Consider the following 23,978-nt stretch of genomic DNA (forward strand, 5'->3'; position numbering starts at 1 on the left):
GACGTGGGATCTAGGATATGAGATGTTAAATGGAATGTACGATATGGAACGTGGGATGCAGGATATAGACTACGAAATAAGAAGGATGATGATGATGATTATTATTATTATTATTGGGGTATAAAATATAGACACTTGCTGGGCATAACTGAAAATATACTCACGATCTTCATGTAGTTTATGAGAGAATATCCGTGGGGCCAAGTGTCGGTGGACTCGCAGGACAGTGGTTTGATGTCGATCTGCTGGGACGTGTCCAAATCGTGCAGCGCTTTCGCGAATAGGTGCACGGCGTCGTACATAAGCGATGTTTCAGTCTAGACGATCCGAAATCAAAAACCAAACGTTTCACTCTCGTAATAAATGACTTCGTGCAAAATGTTCTTGAATATCGATCCTCGACGAAACGAAACTGTCTCTGCTTTCCGCGGCAAAGGAGCAAAAATGAACTTTCAAGCTAGCTCGAACTTTTTTTCGTAGAAAAAGAAAAAAAAAAAAAAGAAGAAGAAGAGAATCTTTGTGACCTCGTGATAAATCGCAACAGTTTGTTTCTACGAATCTTTTTCTGAATCACTGTCAAAGCTCATCTTGAATGTTCTTGCTTGTAGCGTGACTACGCGTTCTTCTATTTGAAACAGGCAATAGGATCGCAGGATTTTACGAGGCACGTTCGTAGAGCCATTTACAGGAAAGCCAGACCTGTTCCTCGTGTTTGCGGGCACAACGAGATTGCCAGTCGGACAGTTAAGGTAAAATTAAGTAATCTAGTTAACATGGAAATTCTACGATGGCCCATTCTTTCCTTTTTCTTTCTCGCAACGCTCATTGAATATATAGACGCGACATAATTCTTCGAAACGAGAATTTCTTCTTGTTGGAGCTTAAACAAGGCGATCTAAGATGTTTGGAAAACTCGCGAATAATCCGCGTGAGTGATTGACTCGGAATCCTCGTGGAGATTTCTCGCAAAATTCGATCGATGGAACGATAATAAGACGTTTATTGTTCCAAGATGATGGTTTCGCAGCTTCATTATTCCCTCTTTATTAATAATTCATAGCGAAGAAACATCAAAGCATTTTAATTAATTGTGTAGCCGTGAGATTGCCTTGTCTAAACCTTGTCGCGGAATTAAAAGGCTTGATTAACGTGAAAATGGTCCACAGAGGCTTTCTGGAAATTCATTTAAATTCAGAATCTCGAGCGGCTCTCCCAACGTGACAGTGTCGAGAAATTTATTGTATTTTCGCGAGGAAGCTTCTCGTGGGATTGTTTCGTTGCGTAAAGTATCAACTAACGAAACATCGTGCCTTACCTTTATGCAGGTGAGGTTGTTCTGTTCCACGCGTGCATGAAACAAAAGCATTCGTTAATCTATTACAAACTCTTCGCTTGATCCTTTGATTACTATTTTACATAGTACTTCTAGCTACTTATACATGTTAACCTATGTGTTATTGCTGATATAAACGAAAGTTAGGGTTACGAAATGATGTAATGTTGAATATATAATGAAGCTTATATAATGAAGAGTATAACTGAACTATTGCTGATGATTTAAAATCATGAAATAATCCACTTAGTCTTATTTCAAACCACGAGGTATCTCTACTTTAGCAGTTAGTTTGTCTTTTCTTTTATTTTTCTTTTTTTTTAACAAGTTTTATTTTATATTATACTATGCAATAGATGAAAGAGTAAAGAAAATTGTAAACATTCAAACTTTTCTAAAAACAATAAAAAGTATTTTTCATGATTAGACTCACTATGATCTCCAGGATTAAAATCTCTTCTTCACAAGGACTTCTCAAAGTCTGCTTCTTTTTTTCACTATTTTATCGAAATTTAAGATAAAACATTAAGAAATACTAGGGTTTCTTAAATTTTTGTCGTTTAATCTTAATATCCAATATTTGACAAAATGTTTAAATACATTCCTCACGAGAAAAATTTTTTAATGTTTTTGAAAACATGAGTTTGTATTTTACAATTTTCGAGAAAGAAAAGATATCTCGCAACGTGATGTCAGATTATTTTTGAAAAAGAACGAATTTAAACGAAATTATCAACAATGTGTTATCGTTAGTTGAGTTATGCTCCTCGCTGTAATAGTAAAGTCAACCAATTATCAGACACAAGTTAACCAAGATTCATTGACTTTTAATTTAATTTAACTTAGTTCAAATAAACAGCAAAAGTTCTTTCTTAGACAAAAAAGAAAAAAGGAAAAGTAGCAAGCATCAGGATGAAAATCAAGGACAACATAAATTGTACATATAAATGTAATAATTACTAATGCTGGAAAATAAGATAAATATAATAAGATGGAAAATAAGATAAATAAAATAAGATAAATAACATAAATTGTACATATAAATGTAATAATTGCTATGCTGGAAAATAAGATAAATGAGATGTATATAGACAAATACGAGTAAATGAGATAGATATAACAGTTATAGTAATGGATGAAAATAATAGGATAGAAACATTGATAGGGTAAAAGATATATTATTATTATTATAACGGTAAATAAATATGGTAAATTCAATAAAGAAGAAAACTGCACAATAAGAAATGCTAAAGGGGATGAGTTATATGAAAGTGTCGCTGAAGTGGACCAGCAAAAGAAGTTATTTTTATTTACATTCCTTTTTTATTTTTACTTTATTTTCGTTTTGTTGACGATGTTCTAATCTCGCAAATTGCACGTTAAGCGCCAGAAAATGGTTGCAACGCTTGAATGGAAATTGTTTAATCATATCAGCATAGGTTATCCGTTGAAAAGAAAACTGTCACAATTCATCGATCGAAGATCGATCATAACGGCGAGCGAAAGGCGCGATTGAAAATTAATTGTCTCCACCGTCGGCGAGGTTAACCAGAAGGAAAATACGACGATCGAAAACGTTCACGTGCCACGGTGGAAAATGATAGCGAATCGAGGCGTAAACACACCGGACGATGACGAATAACAGGCATTTCCTATCTGTACTTACAGTTGTCGATAGCAACCAGCGCGCGGACCAATTTATCTGTAATTCAACGGATACATTGATCATTTGTCACGTGCACGCGATCCTAGTTAATTAGCGCGATTTTGTTAAGTTCGTGCCGCTGGCAGTCGACCGAACGTGAAAATTGAGGCGCCCTCTCCACCCCCTGCCACCCCCCGTGAAACGACGTGTTTACGAAACCGGTTGAAATATCGATTACTCGGCAGAGAAAAGCGAAAATTGTGTGTTTCGTTCCACGTAACGTACCAGGCTGATACGTATGGAATATCGTTTTTTTTTTTTTTTTTTTATAACATAAACCTCGTCCGGAATAAAAGTAAAAAAGAAAGTATAGGAATTCACGAGGGTTTCAAATACACCGGACAATTCGTATCAACAGAATTTCATCCCGAATCGGTTCTTTTCAATATTATTATACCTTCTCGGATCGAGTTTCTCGAATTGAAGCAATCCGAGATGTCGAGCTATCGCAGCTCGATCCTCGCGGATAGAGACTCGAAAGTTACTCCAAGGTTACTCGACTCGAAACTCCGAAGGTAAGCGTGGAAAATTTGAAAACACGCCGGAGACAGTCGGAACGGAAGTGGAGCCCCCGGAAACGTCGTTACGGTAATAGTAATACAGCTGAGCATCAAGATGTTCTTTGCGAGAGAACGTATCGATAGCGCGCGTGCAGGCAGACGGTGGTGCCCGTCCGACGATCGTAAAGGAAATTCGCGGATCAGTTCGGGGGCAAATTGAATTTCGCGGGACGGAACGTAACCCGGCTGCGCGAGCGATAAAAAATTTGGACGATGAGATTTCAACGGGCTCGCGTGTCGATTATCGGATTCCGAATTGTGCAGCCGAATCTCTCGCGATCATTCTATCCTATCGTTCCCTTTGCCATCGACAGTGTTCACGTAAACTGTTGACAGACTTTCTCTGATAAATTTCCATTGCGCGTATCTCGATTCTTCAACTAAGAAAGGAAAAGGAAGGAAAAAAAAACGGTGTTCCAAGGTGTGAGAAAGTGCGAGGAAGAGAACGCGCGAGGGCACGTCGTTGTCGAAAATTAACCTCACACAGGGAACAGTGTAATTTTGCTCGAGCTTCGATACTGGTTGCCAAGCAAACGTTCGCCTCCTTCTAACCGCGGCATCTCCTCTTCCGAACGCTCCTAAGATCGGTCACGTACCATCATTTACTCACATCCGCTCAATTTTCCCTGTGTACGCGTATTTACATACTCGTCGGCGCTCGCCTGGCCGGCGACTCGCACGGAATCGCTAATGCGACCCTCCTCCGTTGTTCCTTTTGCCCGCTCTAATTCTGCCCTCGTTTTTCCTGCTGCTCCGTTTCGCGACTAACAACTTTCCGTTACCGTGTAATTGAGCTGAAGTACGGCGAACAATAAACGCGATTTCGTATTCGTCGAACCCGCTCTCGTACAACATCGGGATCGGAATCGTCCGAATCTTCTACGTTAGCTCTCCTAGGAATTACGGAGCTTCTTTTTACCCAGAGTTTCTTTTTTCACAGGGGGAGAGAGAGAGAGAGAGAGAAGCTCCAGTGAAATAAATCTGGTTAATTGCACGTAGAGAGAATACAAATTTCTTCGGCCACGTTACTATTTCTCTCTCCGGTCTCCTTTCCGTCCCGTTGTCGCGGCTGCTCGGCAGCTTTCTCGAATATTCAACGAATAAATCAGTTTAGTTATAAAGAACTGGTTACGAGTGGAGCAAGTTCGCCCCGTGGACTTGTCTTTCGCGAGTTTCACCCCTCCGTAGAGTGAAACCTGCGTGATTCTCTTAATCTATCAAGACTTCTTATAAATGTGTTGCATCGTATATCGGTAGGGATAAAGGCAAAAGGATGAAGCAGATTAATGAAATTACTTGTCTGAGACTTTCTGACACGTATCAACAATTGAAGAGTCTAAACCAAAATTGAAATAATTGAAGGAGAATTTTATTATTTTAACTACGAATGTCCCTTTTAGGGAGTGCTTATGAAGAAAAATTTTTCTATTTTTTTCCATTAATTTAAATATATATAATCAATGTATTGTTTCAGTATAAAAGCTGTTTTCAATATCCTCGCAAATAATATAGGTTACATTGAACTGATAAAAAACATATGTAAATTTTTGTTGGCCAATGAGCCCCAGAAGATCTAAAAGGTTGAACACCCATGGTCTAAGAGAAAAAAAGAGAGAAAACGTCGATTCATCAAAGAAACATTTATTTTCCAATGTATGCGCAACAGACGCAAATACCGTGTCAAAGGGATAATACAAAACTGAGGAAACTTTAATGCGATGCGACCAATAGTACGGAGCAGGTGAAAATGCGAAAAAAATAGGGAACGTATGAAAAAATAACTATCGAACTCAAAGTCCACGTTGAAACCGATACCCTCTCTTTTCCCCCGTAAACCTCTCGTTTCCAAAATATCTTGTTACATAGCAAAATATTTTTTTTCCTTCCTTTTTTTAAAGTCCCGTCGCTTTCCAGTTCCTATTCTAGGCTTTCCTACTCTCTTTTTACTTTTATTTTTATTTCAGACCGCGTCAAACACGGCCCGCGATGAATTTTCTCGGAACGAGGATGCATCGAATCCAGGATCGCCTTTTCTGTAAGAGAGGAGCCTTTGTAAGCCAGCGGCGCGGCGACGCGAGCCTTTTTTCGTCCTAGCTTCCGGATGCCTGGTGAGAATCGATTCCTCGTCGCTGGATGGAAGGACGCCATTTACGAGAAAGGAAATAAAGACGACGAGAGAGAGACAGAGAGAGAAAGAAAAAGACAAACGACAACCGGCTGATTTACTCGTCAAAACGTTGTCTCAACCAAACGGCTACGAACGAGGCAAATTTAACGAAGTTGCGATGAAAAAGCGCGTCGGCGAGCGCAGCGCCATCGGTGGGCCGACTTCCGCGGGGTGGTTTCCTTCGCGTTATAAACGGGTCAGGGATCAAACAAGCGTGGCCTCCTCCAACGGGGAGAGAAATGAATGGAGAGGTATAGGAGAGGCAGAAAAGGGTCGTGGGTAAAAAGATATAAAGCTCGGCAACCTTAGAATGGCCCCGGGGTGCCTTCCAACGATTCCAGCTCCCATTATTTAACCCCTCTTTCGCACGCCCGGCCGCTGATCCCGTTCAATTGTTTGCGTTTTCATAGGTGAATTCCCTGTGATTCTTATTTTCTTCGAGAAGCTTATCCAGAAAGCGGCTCTACGCGGAATATCTCACCGGACTCTTCTTCTAATTAGTAGTGAGAGGGAAATTTTCCAATTCCGCGGAAACTGAAGAAATCGTTGCGGAAACTTACTTGCTCGCGTAAGTAAATTTTCAACGTTCGAAAAACTCAATTTCAGCTGTTATATTTTCGTAACGGAAAATGTTTCTGTATCGTCCAGTAAGTGGGAAAGTAAAGATACTGTTTCTCCTCGGAAATGTTGTAAATTCGAACGTTGAACAATTTTTTTTCTCGTAACTGAATCTATCTGTGGATTTGAAGGACTTCTGGATTTGACTTCCCTTTACCAACGATCCCCCTAAAACTTGCTGCGCAATCTCTTTTCGCTAAGTTATTGAACTTTGAATTTTCGACGAAACGAAAATTCGACAAAGTCCGAGAATTTCTTCAATTCCGTTTCAATAGTTATACACACACACACACACAAATTATACAGCGAAAAGATTTTAGATGGTGTTATAAACGAGAAACTTCGGTCTCCGAATTCATGGTGGATTCAGTCATGAAAAAATGTGTTCGGTATTTTCAAATGATAAACAATATCTTTACTACGTGACAGAGAAAGAAATTATTTTTTGTGAAAAATGAATCCCGGATTGTGAGAGTAAAAGCTTCGCGCTGTGAAATTTAAATTTGAAACCCAGTTCTTTCATTTCTGTGTGATTCCTCTGTGAATTATTAGTCGTTGGAAAAAGACCGCGACACAATCTGAGACAAAGGTTGGACGTTTGTGAGGAGATATTCTACAGTGAAAATATAAAAGAAGAAAATATAAGTTTTCTCATCCCGTGTCGATTCAAACTATAAAACAATTGATTGCGACCTGTATTCTACATCAAGTTCATCTCCAACTGGCCGCATAACGTCCGTCAAACAAAAATGTTTCGGCCAAAGTTCGCGCGAACGTGCGAGGGCGTCGATGCAATTTAACCTTTTTATGGGCGTGAAAGCTGGCGTCGGTCGCGGCAGATGTTGCTTCCCACGAGATGGCCGAACGTCCAGATTCACTGCTCAACTTTTCCGCGGTTGATGCCGTGCCAGATGCGCGCTGCGATGACATAATCTGCCTCCGCGATGCTGCCTCACGAATCGCTCCAAGAACCACGCAATTAGGTACCCAACTTTCGGTTCGTAAACCTGTTTGAATTCCAATCGAAGAATGTTTGGCGACGATCGAATCGCCGAGGAATCTCGGCACAATCGAACGCAAAACGATAATAATTATCGCGAGGGACGGGAATGCAGTGAATTGTGAAATTGTTCCAAGTTCGATATTTTAATTGCAAATGATAGGACATTATTGTCGTATTTACGGAGCAAACGAACGTCAGAATTTTCGATTGAAACAACGTGGAAACTTTCACACGTGTCCCGGTCAGACCTATCATTCCCTTCACTTCGCATAGTCATCTCGTATGTACGTACATGCGGTACCTCCTTCAATCAAAGTTTTCTTCGACAATTTCCCCGAACGTATATTTATCTTCAGCGAAGCGTTTCACTTCTACACATATCCGTTCCCATTACCAATATTCGAACAGGGAAATCTTTTAAAATATAAAAGAGAAAAAGTGTTTCGTTTGTTAATTTCGCGTCGTTCCGAGGCCGTTGGCTGGGAAAAATTCGGGGGAAAATGAACTTCGAACCTTTCTGTCAGGCCACATTGCAAAATTGGCAGAATTGTCCGAATAAAGCGGCAGGTGAAAAAAATTTTCCGCCACCGTCCTTTCACGTTCAATTGCATCATCGATCGTTCCGGTAATTTCACCTCGCCGCGTTTCACCAATCGAGGCAAACAGAGAAAATAGGGATATCTAATGGGAATACAAGTGCGTGTGCATCTGCGCGCGTTCAGATCGTGCGTATCACGCAACACGATGCCATTTCGTTAGCAGGTTTATACACGGCAGAATGAGGAACACGCGGAGGAAGTAGGTAAATTGCATAGGCAATTTCCGCGACGAAATTCGCGCGATCAATCGAATACCGCAGCGAAATTGCCTGCGAATTCGTATCCATAGAGGTGGCGAAAAATAGCGCTCGTTCCCTGTCATTCCTCTCCCGTGAATTACGAAATTGTACCGCGTATTTGCATTTACAAAGTGCAACAGAATTTTGGAAATTTGGGAAATTCGGGGACAAATTCGTTCAGCCTCGAAAGGGTAGCAGCAACGAAGTGTTCCAAATATTTCAAAGTGGAAAGTTTGTAAGGTACACGTTAATAATATACTTTGCACGTCGTTGTAATTATCTTCTGCAAATATTTCAAAATCGCCGCGACTCGACGAACGAAACACAGATTAAGAGATGATTTTCTGAAAAATTTAGAAAATGTGGAATTTAGAGAATGCGGAAAATCTGAGAAAGAAAATTAAGGAATTTCGTCGTAGATATAATATAACAACGATAAATTGCACGCTCGACAGCTTCGAAACGAACGATTTCAGACGCGTATGAATAAGGTAGCAGAGATCGAAGACGAACAAGAATAGGGGCGGTTTTAAAAAAACGTACCACGCCACGTACGCGTCTGAGATTTGTTACCTGTGCAGCAGAGCTCGAGCGAGAGCTCTGCAATTTGCTGGACAAAGTTCCTTATGCAACGGATCCTTCCGGATCCACCGAAAGCAAGTTGACCGCCGACTTATTTATGTTCCGGCTCCGCAGGGCGAAAAGTTGCGAGCGACTTTGTTTCGAAACTCGAGATTCAAGACTGTTGCAAAGTAGAGAGTCAAACAGGGGTTAAGATAAAGAGGTTCCACGGGTATTTAAAACCCTCTTGCGGCGGTACCAACGGCGGGCGAAACAAATATTTCACGTTGTCCGGCTCGAAGAGGTTGGAATATTTTTCGTTCGAAAAATTGAAGCGAATAAGTCGAAATATTTACGATGCTAATAGTCATTTGGGGATTCTTCTTCACCTATTTTACGATACGACACGATAAAAGGAAATTTGCGGGGAAGCAACTGATCGATATCAATGATTATTAAAATCCTATGGTATTTCCTATGAACTAATGTAGAAATCACAGGATCGCGAACAACTGATATTAATATGTCGATTTTCAATTTCAAGAAAACGGAAACCAGCGAGAAAAGAAACAACATTGGTAAAATGATTTTAAAATCAAGTAGCCACGTTATTTATTTCGTATATCGGAAGCGTTCAAATATATCCACACGGACGAACGAATTCGACGTGAAACTAATCGGCATTTCATCTCGCCAATACGTTCGTTCTTGCGATACATCGTCCATAGACGCCAGAGGCAACTCAATTTCCCATGACGCCCTCCCTTTTCAGCCTTCGAACGGCGAAATATCGAATTATGTAGCACATTTCAGCTTATTTTCGGTCAAACGCGAGGTGGTGGCGTCGGAACAGCAGCACCGAGCGAGTCGGAGGAAGATCGATGTAGCCGTCAAGCGAGATCGCGCGCGAAGAATGCAAAATTAGTGTTACTGCGGAAGGGCAAAGCGGTAAGCGGCCAGCGTAAGTGGAACAATCCTCGCGTTCGCGTGGCGCACACGAGGTTTCGAGAGCAGACCTGTTGTTGTTGCTACGAGACGATTACATCGACACCGCGAGCCAGTAATTGTTAAAGTCCTTCGCGCCGCTAATTATGTTCGCACGCGGAATGCACGTTGAAATTTCGCCTGCGCCTCGTCGGCGTGACGCGCTTCCAACGAACACATCATCCCTTTCGAACCGGGTGAATTACGACTTAACATCTTGCCACGCACGTCGAGAATTCTTTATCCCACAGTTGCGATATTTTCTCAGTTATTTTTAAATACTTAATAATTATTTAATAAAATATAATAAGATATTTAATAAAAATAATTAGTTAAATATAACCCGGGCAACGACAAATAATAAATTTATTAATTCGTAGTTATTTTCATTCAGTGATGTCATACCGACGAGTTCAAAAGACAAAGAGAGAGCGACGAATTATCGTATGCGGTTTGGTCACTCGTTATGGTCCGCGAACCAGTTGCCAGCGCAAAGGGTTTTAACGCGTCGCGAAATTGAAATTGCCGCCACTAGCGTTGCAAGGTGACTGATCGATCGCCTTGGAGATACGAGACAACTTTGTTGACAAAAGCTTTTTGGTACAAGGGTTAGGTTCTTTTAAATGGAACTCCATGTTCTTTTATACATCAGTCTTTTATCTATAAGAAAAAAAGTATCGACCTGCTTACGTCGAACAATTAATAGTTCGGGGGATACTTTAATTTTAATTTTAAGAATGCTGATCCTGTCTCTTCTCATTTTTCGTAATGATCTTTTGTAAGACGAGAATTTTAGACATTTTTCAATGTTACCCTTGTGACTTTTAAATGAAACTATTCTTTTATACACCTCTGTAAAAAACACATCAGTCTTTTATCTTCTATAAAAAAAAAAAAAAAAATATCGACCTGTTTATATCGAAGAGTTAATAGTTCGGAAGATATTCTAACTTTAATTTTGTAAAGTGTAGAATAAAGGTGAAAGAATACTGCCCCTGTCTCTTCTCGTTTTTTCGCACGATAGATTTTACAGGTTAAGGATCAAAGTATTTCCTAAATTAACATACTTAATATTCTTTTTCGTAGAAAAATTATCGAACTGCATTTGCCAAAAAAGATAAATTATTTGAAAAAGCGGAGATGGCTAAACTTTCACAAAAGAACTGTTACCTTCATATTTCGTACTAAACAATTTTTGTTGACAAAGTTCTTTCGTATTTCGTAGAAACAACATGTTCAAAGTGATAGAATTGAATGTTCCATTGCAGAGAAGCGAAGAAATGGAAAATGACAACAATTAGAATTGGAAATTAGAATTCAATCGCACTCGTTCAGAACTCGATCGTAACTGTTAGAATTAGAATTCAAACGTGGAGATTGAATCGCGCGGGGTATATGACGAATATTGGAAATTCAGCGACACGATCAACCTGTTTCTGCAAGCAATGGCAACTGCTGTAATTAATAGCTAATATCGGGCGATACATTTCGTCGTACCTTGTTCGAGCTCTGTCCCATATCGAGCTCTCGATTGTAACGTTTCTCGCCGTAGATCCAATCTTGCACGACCCTCTGTATTTCCGGCTTTTCCGGGTCCACTAATCGAAAGGCAGTGATATTGGTCCCGCCGTGCTTGAATTCCTCCAGATCGACGCTGTGCAGGTCCTGCAAGGAATTCGGTTCACTTTATGAATCTTTCTCTCTCTCTCTCTCTCTCTCTCTCTCTCTCTCTCTCTCTCTCTCTCTCTCTCTCTCTCTCTCTGACTGATCGTCTACTTTTTGCATGCTGCTCGGCCAAGAATTTTATTGCGCTCCCCCGCCGATATAAACGTTTAATATCACCGTTCGCTCGACGTTTAACCAGAAATCCTGAGATTTATCGAGCCTTCCACGTCCCCTCCGGTGGGAAAAATTGTCATATTCCCGATATTCGGAATTATTGTCGTTTTCAGATCGACGACAGACGAACGCGCGTGCACGCGTGGTCGAACAATTTTGACGACTCTAACGCGGCGAACACAGAAATTTCTCGAATGTCTGAGAAGTTTCGCGGGATTTGATAACGTCGAACGATCAACGCCAAAATATGTACATACATTTAACTTACTGTTCAGATACTTGAGATTATATTTGAATATACTTGAGATTAAATTTGAAACTTAAATCGAGCTAGATAGATCTACTCAATTTTACGTAACTCTACTTTTCTCTATTCAACGATCAGATCCACATCTTCTCTCATTTGTCCTTCTTTCTCTCTCATACTCGTGCTTAACACTAAAACTACCAAGGACTAGAGCATAGAATTTCCATCAGAGATATTAAAGTGAAAAGAAAAAAAAAATAGAAATACAGTAGAAAACTTTTATTCATGTATTTTATAAAAAATCATTTAAACCTCTAAAAATACGCTATTTTGCATCTGTAATGTACATATAATATCTAAGAAAAAATATATCTAAAGAAAATTAGGAATTAGTCATTTTGACCACTTTGGTAGTTCCAGCGTCAATGTTATATTATCATAGCTCTAAAAATACGCTATTTTGCATCTGTAATGTACATATAATATCTAAGAAAAAATATATCTAAAGAAAATTAGGAATTAGTCATTTTGACCACTTTGGTAGTTCCAGCGTTAATGTTACATTATCATAGCTCTAAAAATACGCTATTTTGCATCTGTAATATACATATAATATCTAAAAAAAATATATCTAAAGAAAACTAGGAATTAGTCATTTTGACCACTTTGGTTCCAGCGTTAATGTTATATTATCATAACTCGTAAGCTATCTGTGCGCATTTAACGTCAAAAACGTTAAAATTCACCTGTACACCAGCATTTGTGCAACTTTCAAACACCGAGACAACCGTCTTCAGTAATTGCAGTCATTTCCACAAGTGAATCATAGAAAATTTCATTTAGCGAGAGAGAGAGAGAGAGAGAGTTAAGCAGCCACCGATTGTTAACGATCGATCGAGTCTTGCTACTCAATCCGTAAACGCGTCTCGGACGACGCTTCGCGAGGACAGATATTACTTGGCTGGACGCGCGGCACGTCGCCTATCGACAGAAATAGAGACATCTCGATGGTAGAATGGAGCGAGCTGCTGCTCCCAGCTCGAGCTATCTACATCGTAGTGACAGCCGGTGTGATTTAAAGTTGGCCAGCCTCAAAGCACAACTCCGCCGGGCCGCCGCGTCCACCTTTTCGAATGCTCAAGCAACAGCCCGCCGCGGCCATTTATTATCCTTTGTCCTGTGTCCTGGCTGGGATAGATAAGTTCGCCCGGTTGCCGATCCGTTGCTGTCCCTTACAATCGAACGATCGACCGGCCTCTCGCGATACACGCCAGGCACCCGTGGCCCGATCGATCCGTACCGGTGATCGATCATCGCCTCACTTCGCCTCGGGACGACGTCTCGTTCGTTCATTCTTTACGTCGCGATATTGCTTTCAGCGACGCGCGGACAGAGTGCTGCCTCTCAGAGTCGCCTCGGCTCGATAAAATTACGTGACTCTCAATAGTTTCCGAGTTTGAATGGGATCCGCGATGTGTGTTGAAATCGTTGCCAGCCAGCTGTTGCTGACTTTTATTCAGCTTGCTCGAACGTTGGAAAATTAGCAAATCTAAATTGTAGCCGATTTCCAACAGAGGAAATGGAGGGAATTTTGCATGACGTTCCGGTGTCATTTGCTGCGACACGTTTGATAGTTACTTACAGACACGAGGGAACCGTTGATTTCCCTGTACGATGAATATTCAATTTCCTCTAACTTGATGTTATAAAACAATTGCCGTGGCTATTAACGCCTCGACTAAACGACAATAAATAGGCTATAATAAATTTACATTAGCAAAGTCGAATTAAACCAAAAAAAAAAAAATTGAAAGACCGAAACCGGACTGAAAATTACCAAGAGACAGTTCAAGATGAAGATATCAACATAGTAGGTGTGCAAGGTCGCAGATTCGGAAAATGCAATTAATCAACTAACTATTGGAAAAAAAGAAAACAGTTGAGCGAAAATTTTGAAACCTACTACGTCCAAATCAGAGGAATATCCTTTCACCCCATAGCACAGTCCTCCGTAAGTCACTTCGTCAGTGATTAAAAGAACATTTCGAGTCAAATTTCAAATCAAACTCAACGAAATAATTGAATTCCCCCCGCTCTGACTCGAACGACGAGAGAGAAAACTGATTGGCAAGAATGTACGCGTTAACGAGTCGTTGAACCGGCTGTCGTCGGATTAAGCTCGCTCCATGAAACACTGATTTGCGACGGGGAGAGTCATGGTCGTTCGCGTAGATGTGGTCCCGCATTTCGGAGCCCACAAATCTCCACGTACCTCCCTGAATTCTACGACGTCGACGTATTATCGCGTCCCGTTGGTCATTACGGTTATTATGACTGTTACGGTTATGATGATGATTGTTATCGTCGTTGCAGTAGCCGTTGCCATTAAGCTTCTTATTACGAGCATTTAGCGGGCACAGCGCTAGCTCTCGCTCCTTATTATCGTCGAGTTATTTATGTAGTTTCGTATCGTCGAGTAACGAAGAGTTTGCCCCCCTTCTATTGGACGTCTCGACTTCTCGGGTTTCAATTGCCTGGCGCGGATCGCTTGTCGATTTTAACGCTAGAACTACCGACGATTGAATCGTAAAATTTTCCATCAGAGACATTGAAATTCAATGAATAGAGAAACTTTATAAGACAAATAATAGAAAGTGTACAAGCTTGTATTTATATATTTTACGAAAAGTTATCTAAATCTTTAGAAATACACTGTTTTACGCCTGTGAAATGTCTGAACAAAAATTATAAATTGATAATTTTGACCACTTTGGTAATTTTAATTTTAATTCTGGTTCTCGAAAGACAGACGAGATTGACAGATTGTCGTTATTGATTAACAGCGTCGATTTTTGAAACGTGCTGAATAGATCGATAGAGCGTCTCGTAACCGCTGAAAGATAATTCCGCGTGGAGAAATGAGTGTGAAGGAAAGAATAAAATTCGTGCCCTCGTTCTCGAGAAAAATCGAGTTTGAAAGTTTGTCGATATTGTCGCTCTTGAACGTAGCTAATTTCAGACGCGAAAATTAGACAGGGGATTATTCTAAAATACGAAAATAAGAATTTACTCGCACAGGCAGTGAGAGAGTGACAATGAGAGAGAGAGAGAGAGAGTAAATTCTGTTTTGACCCGTTTATCGATAATTAATAAACCATCCGCTCGCACGAACGGAAGATGGTAATTTCGAGGGAAAAATGAACCTGTCGATGCAAATGCTCGCCACTCGCCGAATTACGACCATTTTAACATTATCTGGTTGACAGATAATGAACGCGACTGATTTCGCGCGAATTGTTCATTAATCAGTAGATTATATGTAAATAAATTTCATCGACGTGAGCGATTCCAATTTCCACGAATCGTCACGATCCAAAATATATTCAGTTTCGATCGATTAAAGCTTCTTTCTTTTTTTTTTTTAATATATTTCTATGACAAATTCTGCATGCATGGCCCTAATAATTAGCCAATACCGGATTAACGAGCTTATCTCGATAAAGTCCCTCTTCGTCGCATTAAATTTGTCACTGACAGAATTTGATTACTCGCGAAATTCTGCTAGGATGATGCACGATGCTAATAATACCATTACCGGGTTAATAAGCTTGCCTCAACGAGCAGGGGAAAAAGTCACACCGAGAATGGACATTTCACGTTGCGAAGATATGAAAAATCTGACACGTGGCGAATAAACATTCTGATCTATTTTCGTCCCCGATACGAACAGGAAACGATCTCCCTTTTCCATCGGAAAGATCGGAATTCTTTTTCAATCCACGTCGAGCCAGCGACGTGGAACGTCACTTTGGCAGACTAGCGCCGAAACCGCGTGACAAACGAAAGTAGCAGAGTCTCTCTCTCTCTCTCTCTCTTTCTCTTTCTCTTTCACGCGAGAGAGTCATGTATGAGAAGTATCCAGTCAAGAGGGAAGGATGCGACTGTCGAGTGAACCGGCAGATCGATAGCTATCCGTGATTTGCACCGAGCCACACGTACCACATACGTAATTCCCCGCTTATCTCGCGGACAGGACATCCTCGCGAGTTTGATAAAAATGCCGCGTGCACGCCTCGAATGCGAAACGCTTCTGTCCTTCTCGTGGCAATTGTCACGTGAAACATTCCCGGCTACGTGACGTCGTCGGCGAAAAGCGAAACATTTCGTGAAGAGGAGGTGAATGGTGCATCTCGTGAAGAGGAAGACGTCTTTTGATTGACACCGACGCGTACTCGGTCGAGCAGCGTGACAAAGTTACGAAAAAAGAATTCCCACTTTATATAAATTCGTAACTTTGCAATTTTAAGTCTGTGGATTGTAATTTTTTTCTGGTTCTCTTCTTCTTTATAGAAAATCTGTAAAGAAACGAAACGTTTCGTGAAGAGGGAGTGAGTGGTGTACGAGGAAGACATCTTTTGATTGACAACGACACGTACTCGGTCGAGCAGCGTGACAAAGTTACAAAAAAAGAATTCCCGCTTTATATAAATTCGTAATTTTGTAATTTTAAGTCTGTGAATTGTAATTTTTTTCTGGTTCTCTTCTTTTTTATAGAAAATCTGTAAAGAAGCGAAACGTTTCGTGAAGAGGGAGTGAGTGGTGCACAAGGAAGACGTCTTTTGATTAACAACGACGCGTACTCGGTCGAGCAGCGTGACAAAGTTACGAAAAAAGAATTCCCACTTTATATAAATTCGTAACTTTGCAATTTTAAGTCTGTGGATTGTAATTTTTTACTGGTTCTCATCTTTTTTATAGAAAATCTGTAAAGAAGCGAAACGTTTCGTGAAGAGGGAGTGAGTGGTGTACGAGGAAGACATCTTTTGATTGATAATGACGCGTATTCGATCGAGCAGCGTGACAAAGTTAAAAAAAGAATTCCCATTTTATATAAATTCGTAACTTTGTAATGTTAAGTCTGTGGATTGTAATTTTTTTTGGTTCTCTTCTTCTTTATAGAAAATCTGTTTCGTAAAAAGGAGATGGTGCACGAGGAAAACGTCTTTTGATTGAACGACGCGTACTATTCCCATTTTATATAAATTCGTAAATTTGTAATTTTAAGTCTGTAAATTCTAATTTTTTCTCTTCTTTTTTATAGAAAATCTGTAAAGGTTCGTCGTTAATTGATTCGTTCATCAAGTCAGTGGCGAATACAACTCGAGAAGCAAATTAAAAAAAGAAATGAAGAAATTATTTCGATAAATTTCGTAAACGAACGAGCCGGAAGTTGGTCTCGTGAATTAACGAGCGCGTAAATCTGTCGCCGTGGTTTTTTTTATTGGAACACCGCCAGCATTATGATAATAAAGATGCTGTACGGTAATAAAGAGCAATTATGTTCGTCGCGTGTCATATCGAAAAATTATGCTCGCTTCGAAACCACGGTTGATTAAAGCGGATACGTTTCCTAATAAAAAAGCAAATTTCTGACAAACGAAACTTTCTTTTTCAATTAAAAACAGAGATATCGAAACGCACATAGCACATGCATGGCTCCTCTCTCTCTCTCTCTCTCACTCTCTCTCTCTCCCTATCCGTTCAATTCGATTCTGCTTTCCGTATTTTAAATTAACTTTCGCGAGAATAAATCAATCGTTAGAACGACAATTAATGCGCCGTTTAACTTGTTTGAAGCGAACCGCTTTAATGCACTTTCCGGTCTCTCTTTTTTTTTTCCTCCTATTTCCATCGTACACGCTGACTTTTATTTTCTCTAAAAGTTCATCGATCGACGAGGCGAGCGCGTTGCCTCTCTCGTGTGCCGACTCGATAAAATTTAATAGCGTTACCACGGTTAATCGACCGTGCTTCGTCAATCAAACTTCCCAACAATTAGAATTTCATTAATTTCGCTGGTCGTTAAACGCGGCCGGCGTCAACGTAGCAGTCCTATCAATTCCTAGAGAGATCGGCTTGATGGATGAACCAGGATCCACCGCTCGCCGGTTGGAAAGCCAGTTAAATCATATAAATGAAAATAAATAGCTGGCACACAGCTGCTGTAGCGCGTTCGTACAGACAACGCGTTCTATTCACTCGTGATATCGCGCGGTATATCCGTCATAATTAATTTCTATGCTGTCCTCTCTTTCGCGAACAATTCGCCCAAAATGTCGTCGCCCGCGAAACTTTTCCACGAATGTTTTCAATTGTCGTACGCTAGTCCAGTTGAATTCGAGAGTGTCCATTAAACAAAAAAAAAAAAAAAAAAAAAAAAAAAAAAAAAAAGAAGATACTTCGCGACAATCGACACACTCTGGGACTTTGACATCGACTTTGACGCTCGAACCTCGAAAACGAATTTAACCAGTTTCGCACGAACGACGATTTTCGTCGTCGTGTGTGAACACATACACACACACACACACACACACACACACAGAGCCGGGTTACACGATATTGGCGAGCGTAATGAGTATCGGGAGGGGCGATGTTTACTCGAACGCTCGGACCGAAACGAGCGATCAGCATCAGCGAGGAAACGTTCGCCCGCGGACCAGCGGGTTTGATAACCTCGTTGTTTATAAAGGGGATCGAGTTTTAATAACGTTAGGCTCGCGAAAACGGGCGGGAGGGAGGGAGAGAGAAAATTGGCGGGATTGTATGTTTATCGAACGACGAACGTTCGATCGAACGTTTCGTAATACCCGGTAATACCCGCTCCGCGCGCGCGTTTGTTTCTCGAACGTGATCTGAGATTGTCCGCCAGACTACACAGGACGTAACCAGCGTAAATCGTCCTGCCAGCATAAATTTACTTTTTAAGATTGGCCACGGCCGAGGTTCGATTTTTCCCCAAGGGAAAGAAATTTCCCACGCTCCGAGAAATCGCGTGGCGCGTGTTTATTAACTGTCGCGGCGCGCTACCGATAGAGAGATCGGCTCCACTCGATCACCCGGCAATTATTTCCCATCGACGAGTCGTTTATCGATCACAATGGTTAACACGACCAACTGACAATGGAACAACGCAACGCCATTTTTCCGTCAGGGTTCCACGGCCCTGGAGAGTGTGGAAAATTCCTGAAAAATATCGCTCTATCGTTCCCCGACTGATTAACGCTGAAAATAACAGAGGCCTTGTAAATTGCAAATTTCGCTTTTAAATAACGAGGCGCCGACGTAAGCCGCGCGGACGAGTCGAGATACAGCGACTCAGAGATTGTACGTGGCTCTCGATCGTTATCGACGATATCGCTTGTCACTGGGCTGATCGAGCTTTCGCGAGATCGTGTTATCGCGCGGAACAAGATCGACTGGTTTCGTTCGGATCCTCGGCTGGTTAACGAGCTGAGCGCGAAACGGAACACGGACGGATCAAAGAAAAACCAACGAACCGGAAGGGCTGTTGTTGCTCGACGCCGCGACAAATCTTTGCTCGTGTACTTTGGCGCGAGTGGGGAAACGCACGAAGAACGCGCGCAGATCTGAACAACCCTGTCTGAACAAATACCGTCTCTAATTTGCATTTTAATGGATCTAAATTGAAATCTGCTAGACACGACGCCGAGATAAATTGTACACACGGGTGTTACACAGGCGATTTACTTTTTATCACTTATTGCTGACTGGCGTTCGTTTCCGCGCGGAGCAAATTGCGCTGCTAATTATTCCGCGGGATCGTTTGAAACGTGAATCGGGGAGCATCGTTGTTTATTCGGAACAGAGAACGGTAATTTGACGTAGAGAGTCATTCGTCGGAAATTTCGCAACGAGAGGTACGTAACTGCATCAATGGCAATGAAAGATTGTGAACGATTTAAACAGCTTTGTTGAAAGAAGATCGTACAACGATCCACTTGGTCTCATTTTTTAAGAACGAAGCTTCCGCTTTGACGATCGTGAGTTCGTTTATTTTGAAGTTTTACATCGCGTAGTGGATGAGAAATTGAAGACACATTTTTGTCGTAAATTGTTAAAATTCAAACTATTATCTGAAAATTTTCTCTTCACGATTGGATCCATCGTTTTGAAGATTGAAGTTTCACCTTCTCTGAAACTCGTCGTACAATTTTATCCGTGCTGTTTGAGTATTAGGGTCGTACGACAAAAATTCAAGAAATTCCAAGCTCGACAAAACGGCGAAGATGAAAAAAAATTCGTGCAGCGAGTTTTAAGAAGAAATTTCAATTTTCAAGACCATGGTGGATTTATGAAGAAAATTTTCGATATTTTCGCGCATGTTTGAATTTTCGAGAGAATTTCGTGTCTTCAATTTTCCAGCCGCTGCGTTATGTAAAATACTCATCGAAAAGGACAAACTCACGATTGTCGAAGTATAGGCTTCACGCTTTAAAATGAAACGAAGTGGATCGTTGTGTGATCTCTTTCTACGAAATTCCAAATTATCGAGAATTTTTTCATTGGTACAATGCTTTTCACTGTAATTGCGAGGAATATTCTCACTTTATCTTTAAATCTTACAATAGCTCGCTACGAGGAATGTTCTTATTAAATATTCTTCTTAACATTCCAGACGAATTTTCGCAAACGATGATGAGCTTCGATAATACATCGAACACGACGATCTCTCGATGTTATTTTATTTATTAAACAATCGGAACAGCGGTTTATTACAAGACTCTAGCCGGGCCCCATGGTTTGCTCCGTATAAATATTCGACGAGTTTTGACAGCGTCCCAGCAATTTATCAATAAAGGCAGGAAGCTCGAGGAAGCATTCGATGCTTAGCAAGCCCCTCAGGTTGTTGCATTTTAATGAATTTGAATAATTGACAGGCTCGGCGATTACGAGCTCCTAATAAAGTTCCTCTATAATGTTTTTGCAAAGTTTTAACATGTCAACCGCGACGTTAAATCAATCGCGGCGCGCCGCTGCGAAACTTTTAACAAGCCCCTAATTACTTTCCTCTCGAAAAACTCCCAAGCGTCTTAAATAAAAAATGAAATTGGCACGTTAAAATTGGCAGGGAGATTGATAATAATTCGTTGAAATTGCTTTTCAACTGTCGCGCGATTTTTCTGCCACTCGCGGTCCTGCGAGTAAGTAAACGTAGTAGATTGGAATATATCGGAATAAAATCGCTTTATACAAAATATAAATATACGAGTGTAAGAATCTTCGGGATGGAAAAGATATTATTCCGCTGTCGGGCTCGATGTCAGATACAGTTAACGCTTTTCTTGAAATTAGCATCGACGCGACGACAGGAATTTAATTGCAATTAAAATCGCAACTTCGCCGTAAACTTCCCGATTTCAGCAACAAAGCGACCTCGCTTGTGTATATTGCCGCGATTACTCAACCGGATCAGCGATGCTTCGAGGAAGCCCGACCAACCGTGGACAACGATAAATTGCTAATTACTTCGGACTGCCGTTCTCCTCCTCTCTTTCTCGCCGTCAACTGCAGCGAAAACCTAGAAAATCACTTCTCCCGCGATCGCGTTGGATCTCCTCTCCTTCTTTCTTTTTTTCTTCTTCTTCTTCTTCTTCTTCTTTGACGGATAAAGGTAAACGAACGCGATATTTCTGAATCCGTTAAAAGACGTCGGATTGCGAATAATCTCTCTCGGAGCGAAGTATCCGGTTAAGAGGCGTGTAATTACTTCTTGCCTGTAAACGTAAATTCGATATCAAATGTTTTTATTAACTCGATGTCGTTACCAAAGATTTAAACGCGTAATTTATGCATTTTCGTGTATCCTTTTGGTTGGTTAAGAGGTTTATCGGACGTGTTTGTATTCACGATAAATATAAGGTTATAATATATATATATATATTCCGGCCGTGCCAGAGCATGGACGTTGGCGTCGTTGGTAAGTATTGGAACGGTTGCTGGTCTCGTACAAAACGAGCGATAATTGACCCAAATTATTACGAAAGCGATTAATCGATTAGAATCGCGTATTTACGCGAAATAACGATCCAATGCGCGCCGCGCAGAAATTCGCGCAAAGGTTATTCGCGACAGTTACGATGCGAAATAATGAATCAAGGATTTATACGTCGTCGTCGTCGTCCGTAACACGTAACGCGTTGATTTAAACTTTACCGAGAGGAAATTTCCAACGAATTATATTGCACAGAAAATAACGCTGAAAAGTTTCATACGATTCGCGTAATTATCCGCGGATACGGGTAAAACCAACAAAATAAATAAACGACTGTCGTTGAAACGATTTGATCAACCTGGTTCCTTCTGTCAGAATTCTATCCTGACGTCTCAACGAACCAATTAACAATAATAATAATAATAATATCGAGGAATCTTTGCGTGTGACACGACGAATCTCGCTTGCAATTATTTTTCGTTCCCTTTTCAGGCGCTGTCTGCCGCTGGGAAAGGATCTGCGTGGCCTTGGACGGCGGTGTATCGAAAAAGTATCTCGCATGCATGCCGCATGAACAAGATATATCCGTCTTCATTTACCGGAACGCAAGAAACAACGTTATTTATGGGGCTGACCTGATAAATGCACGCTACGGAGAGGAGTGCACGCCCTCGAGCGAACGAATTTTCCAATTACAACGAGCGATCCGAGAGAGAACGACCGTCGAACAGATACGCCGCGGAGTAATTCTTGGACGCGGCGTACTCGCGCACACGTAGAACGAACCGAGAAACTCTTTTACCCCTCATTTCTGATCGCCGCCGTGAATCATTTTCTAGACGCATCCACCGAATAATTGCGAGGCGAACCCGTGGACGAAGGGAACTACAAATTGCCCCTGTATTACGAGTAATTTATAATTATAAGGCCCGGCCGCCAACAATCTGCGCCGGTGTTTCACTTTTTTTTTTCTTTTTTTTTTTCTTTTTCTTTTTTCTTTTTCTTTTTTCTTTTCTCGCCGCGCAACCTGTTATTTCGCGCTCGACTAAATAATACCTCTAGGACGCCGTGCAGGAGGAAACAATTGCTGAAACTAACCGTGGCCTTGCTGCCCTCGTCCTTATCCGCGCATCAAGGGTGAAAACTAACGAAAGAAGGGTGTACACTTCCGTTTCTAACTACACAATACACACAGACACACGGTGATAATCGACACGGTGAGATTTAGAATTATTTATGAGACTTGTTTTAAACACTTGCAGCTGGCAGCTGATTGCGGACCATAACGAGTGACCAAACCGTTGTCCAATAATTGTATGATCTCACTGGATAGAAATGATTGAGAAGTAATAAATTTATTCACTTGTTTTGCCTATTTCGTTTCACTTAAATATACTCGAAACGAGGAAATATTGGAATTTTGGAACAAAAAATTCTGCGATATGCGTGGCACATTATTCCAGCGCAAGAGGTTAAGGACATTGCCTTATTTTAATACTAAACGTACAAACGTTCCTACGAGTGAGAAATTTTTAAATATTTCACTTCAAATTCTGCGTTCGTTCTCACTTCTCTCGTTCATTTAACTCTCGTGCAGAAAATATATAATCTCTTTTCTTACTAAAAAATTATTATTCCGCGCACTGTTTCCTACATTAAATTGACAATTAAAGCTGTACCATTTTCATAAAAGGACCTTTATTTCATGATCGGCCGTTTGCCCGATACGTAAAGTGCTGATACGTTTAGTATTAATGGTAATAACAAATCGTTTTCAAACAATCGTCAAACAACATTTACCTCTGGATAATGCGTATTTAAATTCGTGTAAATTTCGTGTGCAATTATTGATATTGACGTAACAATATCAGAATTATTTCCGAACATCGATCAATAAACATTTATTCAAATATAAAATACCAGCTAAATAAAGATTACTCCATTTGATAGGCAAATACACGAAACTAATTTGCTTAACAAGCCAAACAAGAGCTAATCCATAATCATTTCAAAGCAACATCTAGCCAAATAACGCGCCGTTTAAATATTCATTCGCCAAATATCACGTGAATAACATTGGACGGTGCATAACATTTGTAAACTAGAAACTACGTCGATCAAGCCAAGTCCAAACGTGTCACTTCACCGAACGATCCCGTGACTCGATATCAGCCGACTCGCTACCGGATGATCGGGAAGGAACACGATGGGATATAATCAGATAACCAGGGACAAATCGTTCGTTCGCGACGATAACGACGTCGGCATTAAACCAGGGGGATAAAAGAAACGAAATTATTAAGCGTGTCTCTCGGGTTGGTACGCAC

General features: G+C 40.8%; 2 protein-coding genes across 6 annotated transcripts in view; one reads left to right on the plus strand and one right to left on the minus strand.

The window, feature by feature from the left end:
* The window catches only part of LOC122528818 (glutamate receptor ionotropic, kainate 2), a 296,492-nt gene that overhangs the window by 27,141 nt on the left and 245,373 nt on the right, over positions 1 to 23,978 (minus strand). For 3 of the 4 annotated variants that reach the window (XM_043654346.1, XM_043654347.1, XM_043654344.1), the window contains exons 7-9: positions 11,267 to 11,434; positions 1,316 to 1,336; positions 165 to 317 (exon numbers count right to left, since the gene is read on the minus strand). In XM_043654346.1, the coding sequence (XP_043510281.1) occupies positions 165 to 317; positions 1,316 to 1,336; positions 11,267 to 11,434 (342 nt within the window). The remainder of the gene's footprint in view (positions 1 to 164; positions 318 to 1,315; positions 1,337 to 11,266; positions 11,435 to 23,978) is intronic. The other variant, XM_043654345.1, reaches the window with a different exon arrangement.
* LOC122528820 lies at positions 5,571 to 22,596 on the plus strand. Of its 2 annotated transcripts, none has more exons than XM_043654350.1 (2): positions 5,571 to 6,016; positions 22,144 to 22,596. In XM_043654350.1, the coding sequence occupies exons 1-2, from the start codon at positions 5,884 to 5,886 to the stop codon at positions 22,428 to 22,430; spliced, it is 420 nt and encodes a 139-aa protein (XP_043510285.1). In that variant the 5' UTR covers positions 5,571 to 5,883; the 3' UTR covers positions 22,431 to 22,596. The 2 variants fall into 2 exon arrangements, with proteins under 2 accessions (XP_043510285.1, XP_043510286.1); XM_043654351.1 differs by having other exon boundaries at positions 5,571 to 5,706.

Source organism: Frieseomelitta varia, unplaced genomic scaffold (genome assembly GCF_011392965.1).
Source record: "Frieseomelitta varia isolate USP_RPSP 00005682 unplaced genomic scaffold, Fvar_1.2 scaffold_263, whole genome shotgun sequence".
Classification (NCBI taxonomy): Eukaryota; Metazoa; Arthropoda; class Insecta; order Hymenoptera; family Apidae; genus Frieseomelitta; species Frieseomelitta varia.

Excerpts from the sequence above, each read along its gene's own strand:
- LOC122528820 (XM_043654350.1), top strand. The coding sequence starts at position 5,884 with ATGAAAAAGCGCGTCGGCGAGCGCAGCGCCATCGGTGGGCCGACTTCC. Across the intron at positions 6,017-22,143 it reads GGAGAGAAATGAATGGAGAG|GCGCTGTCTGCCGCTGGGAA; the intron begins GTATAGGAGAGG and ends TTCCCTTTTCAG.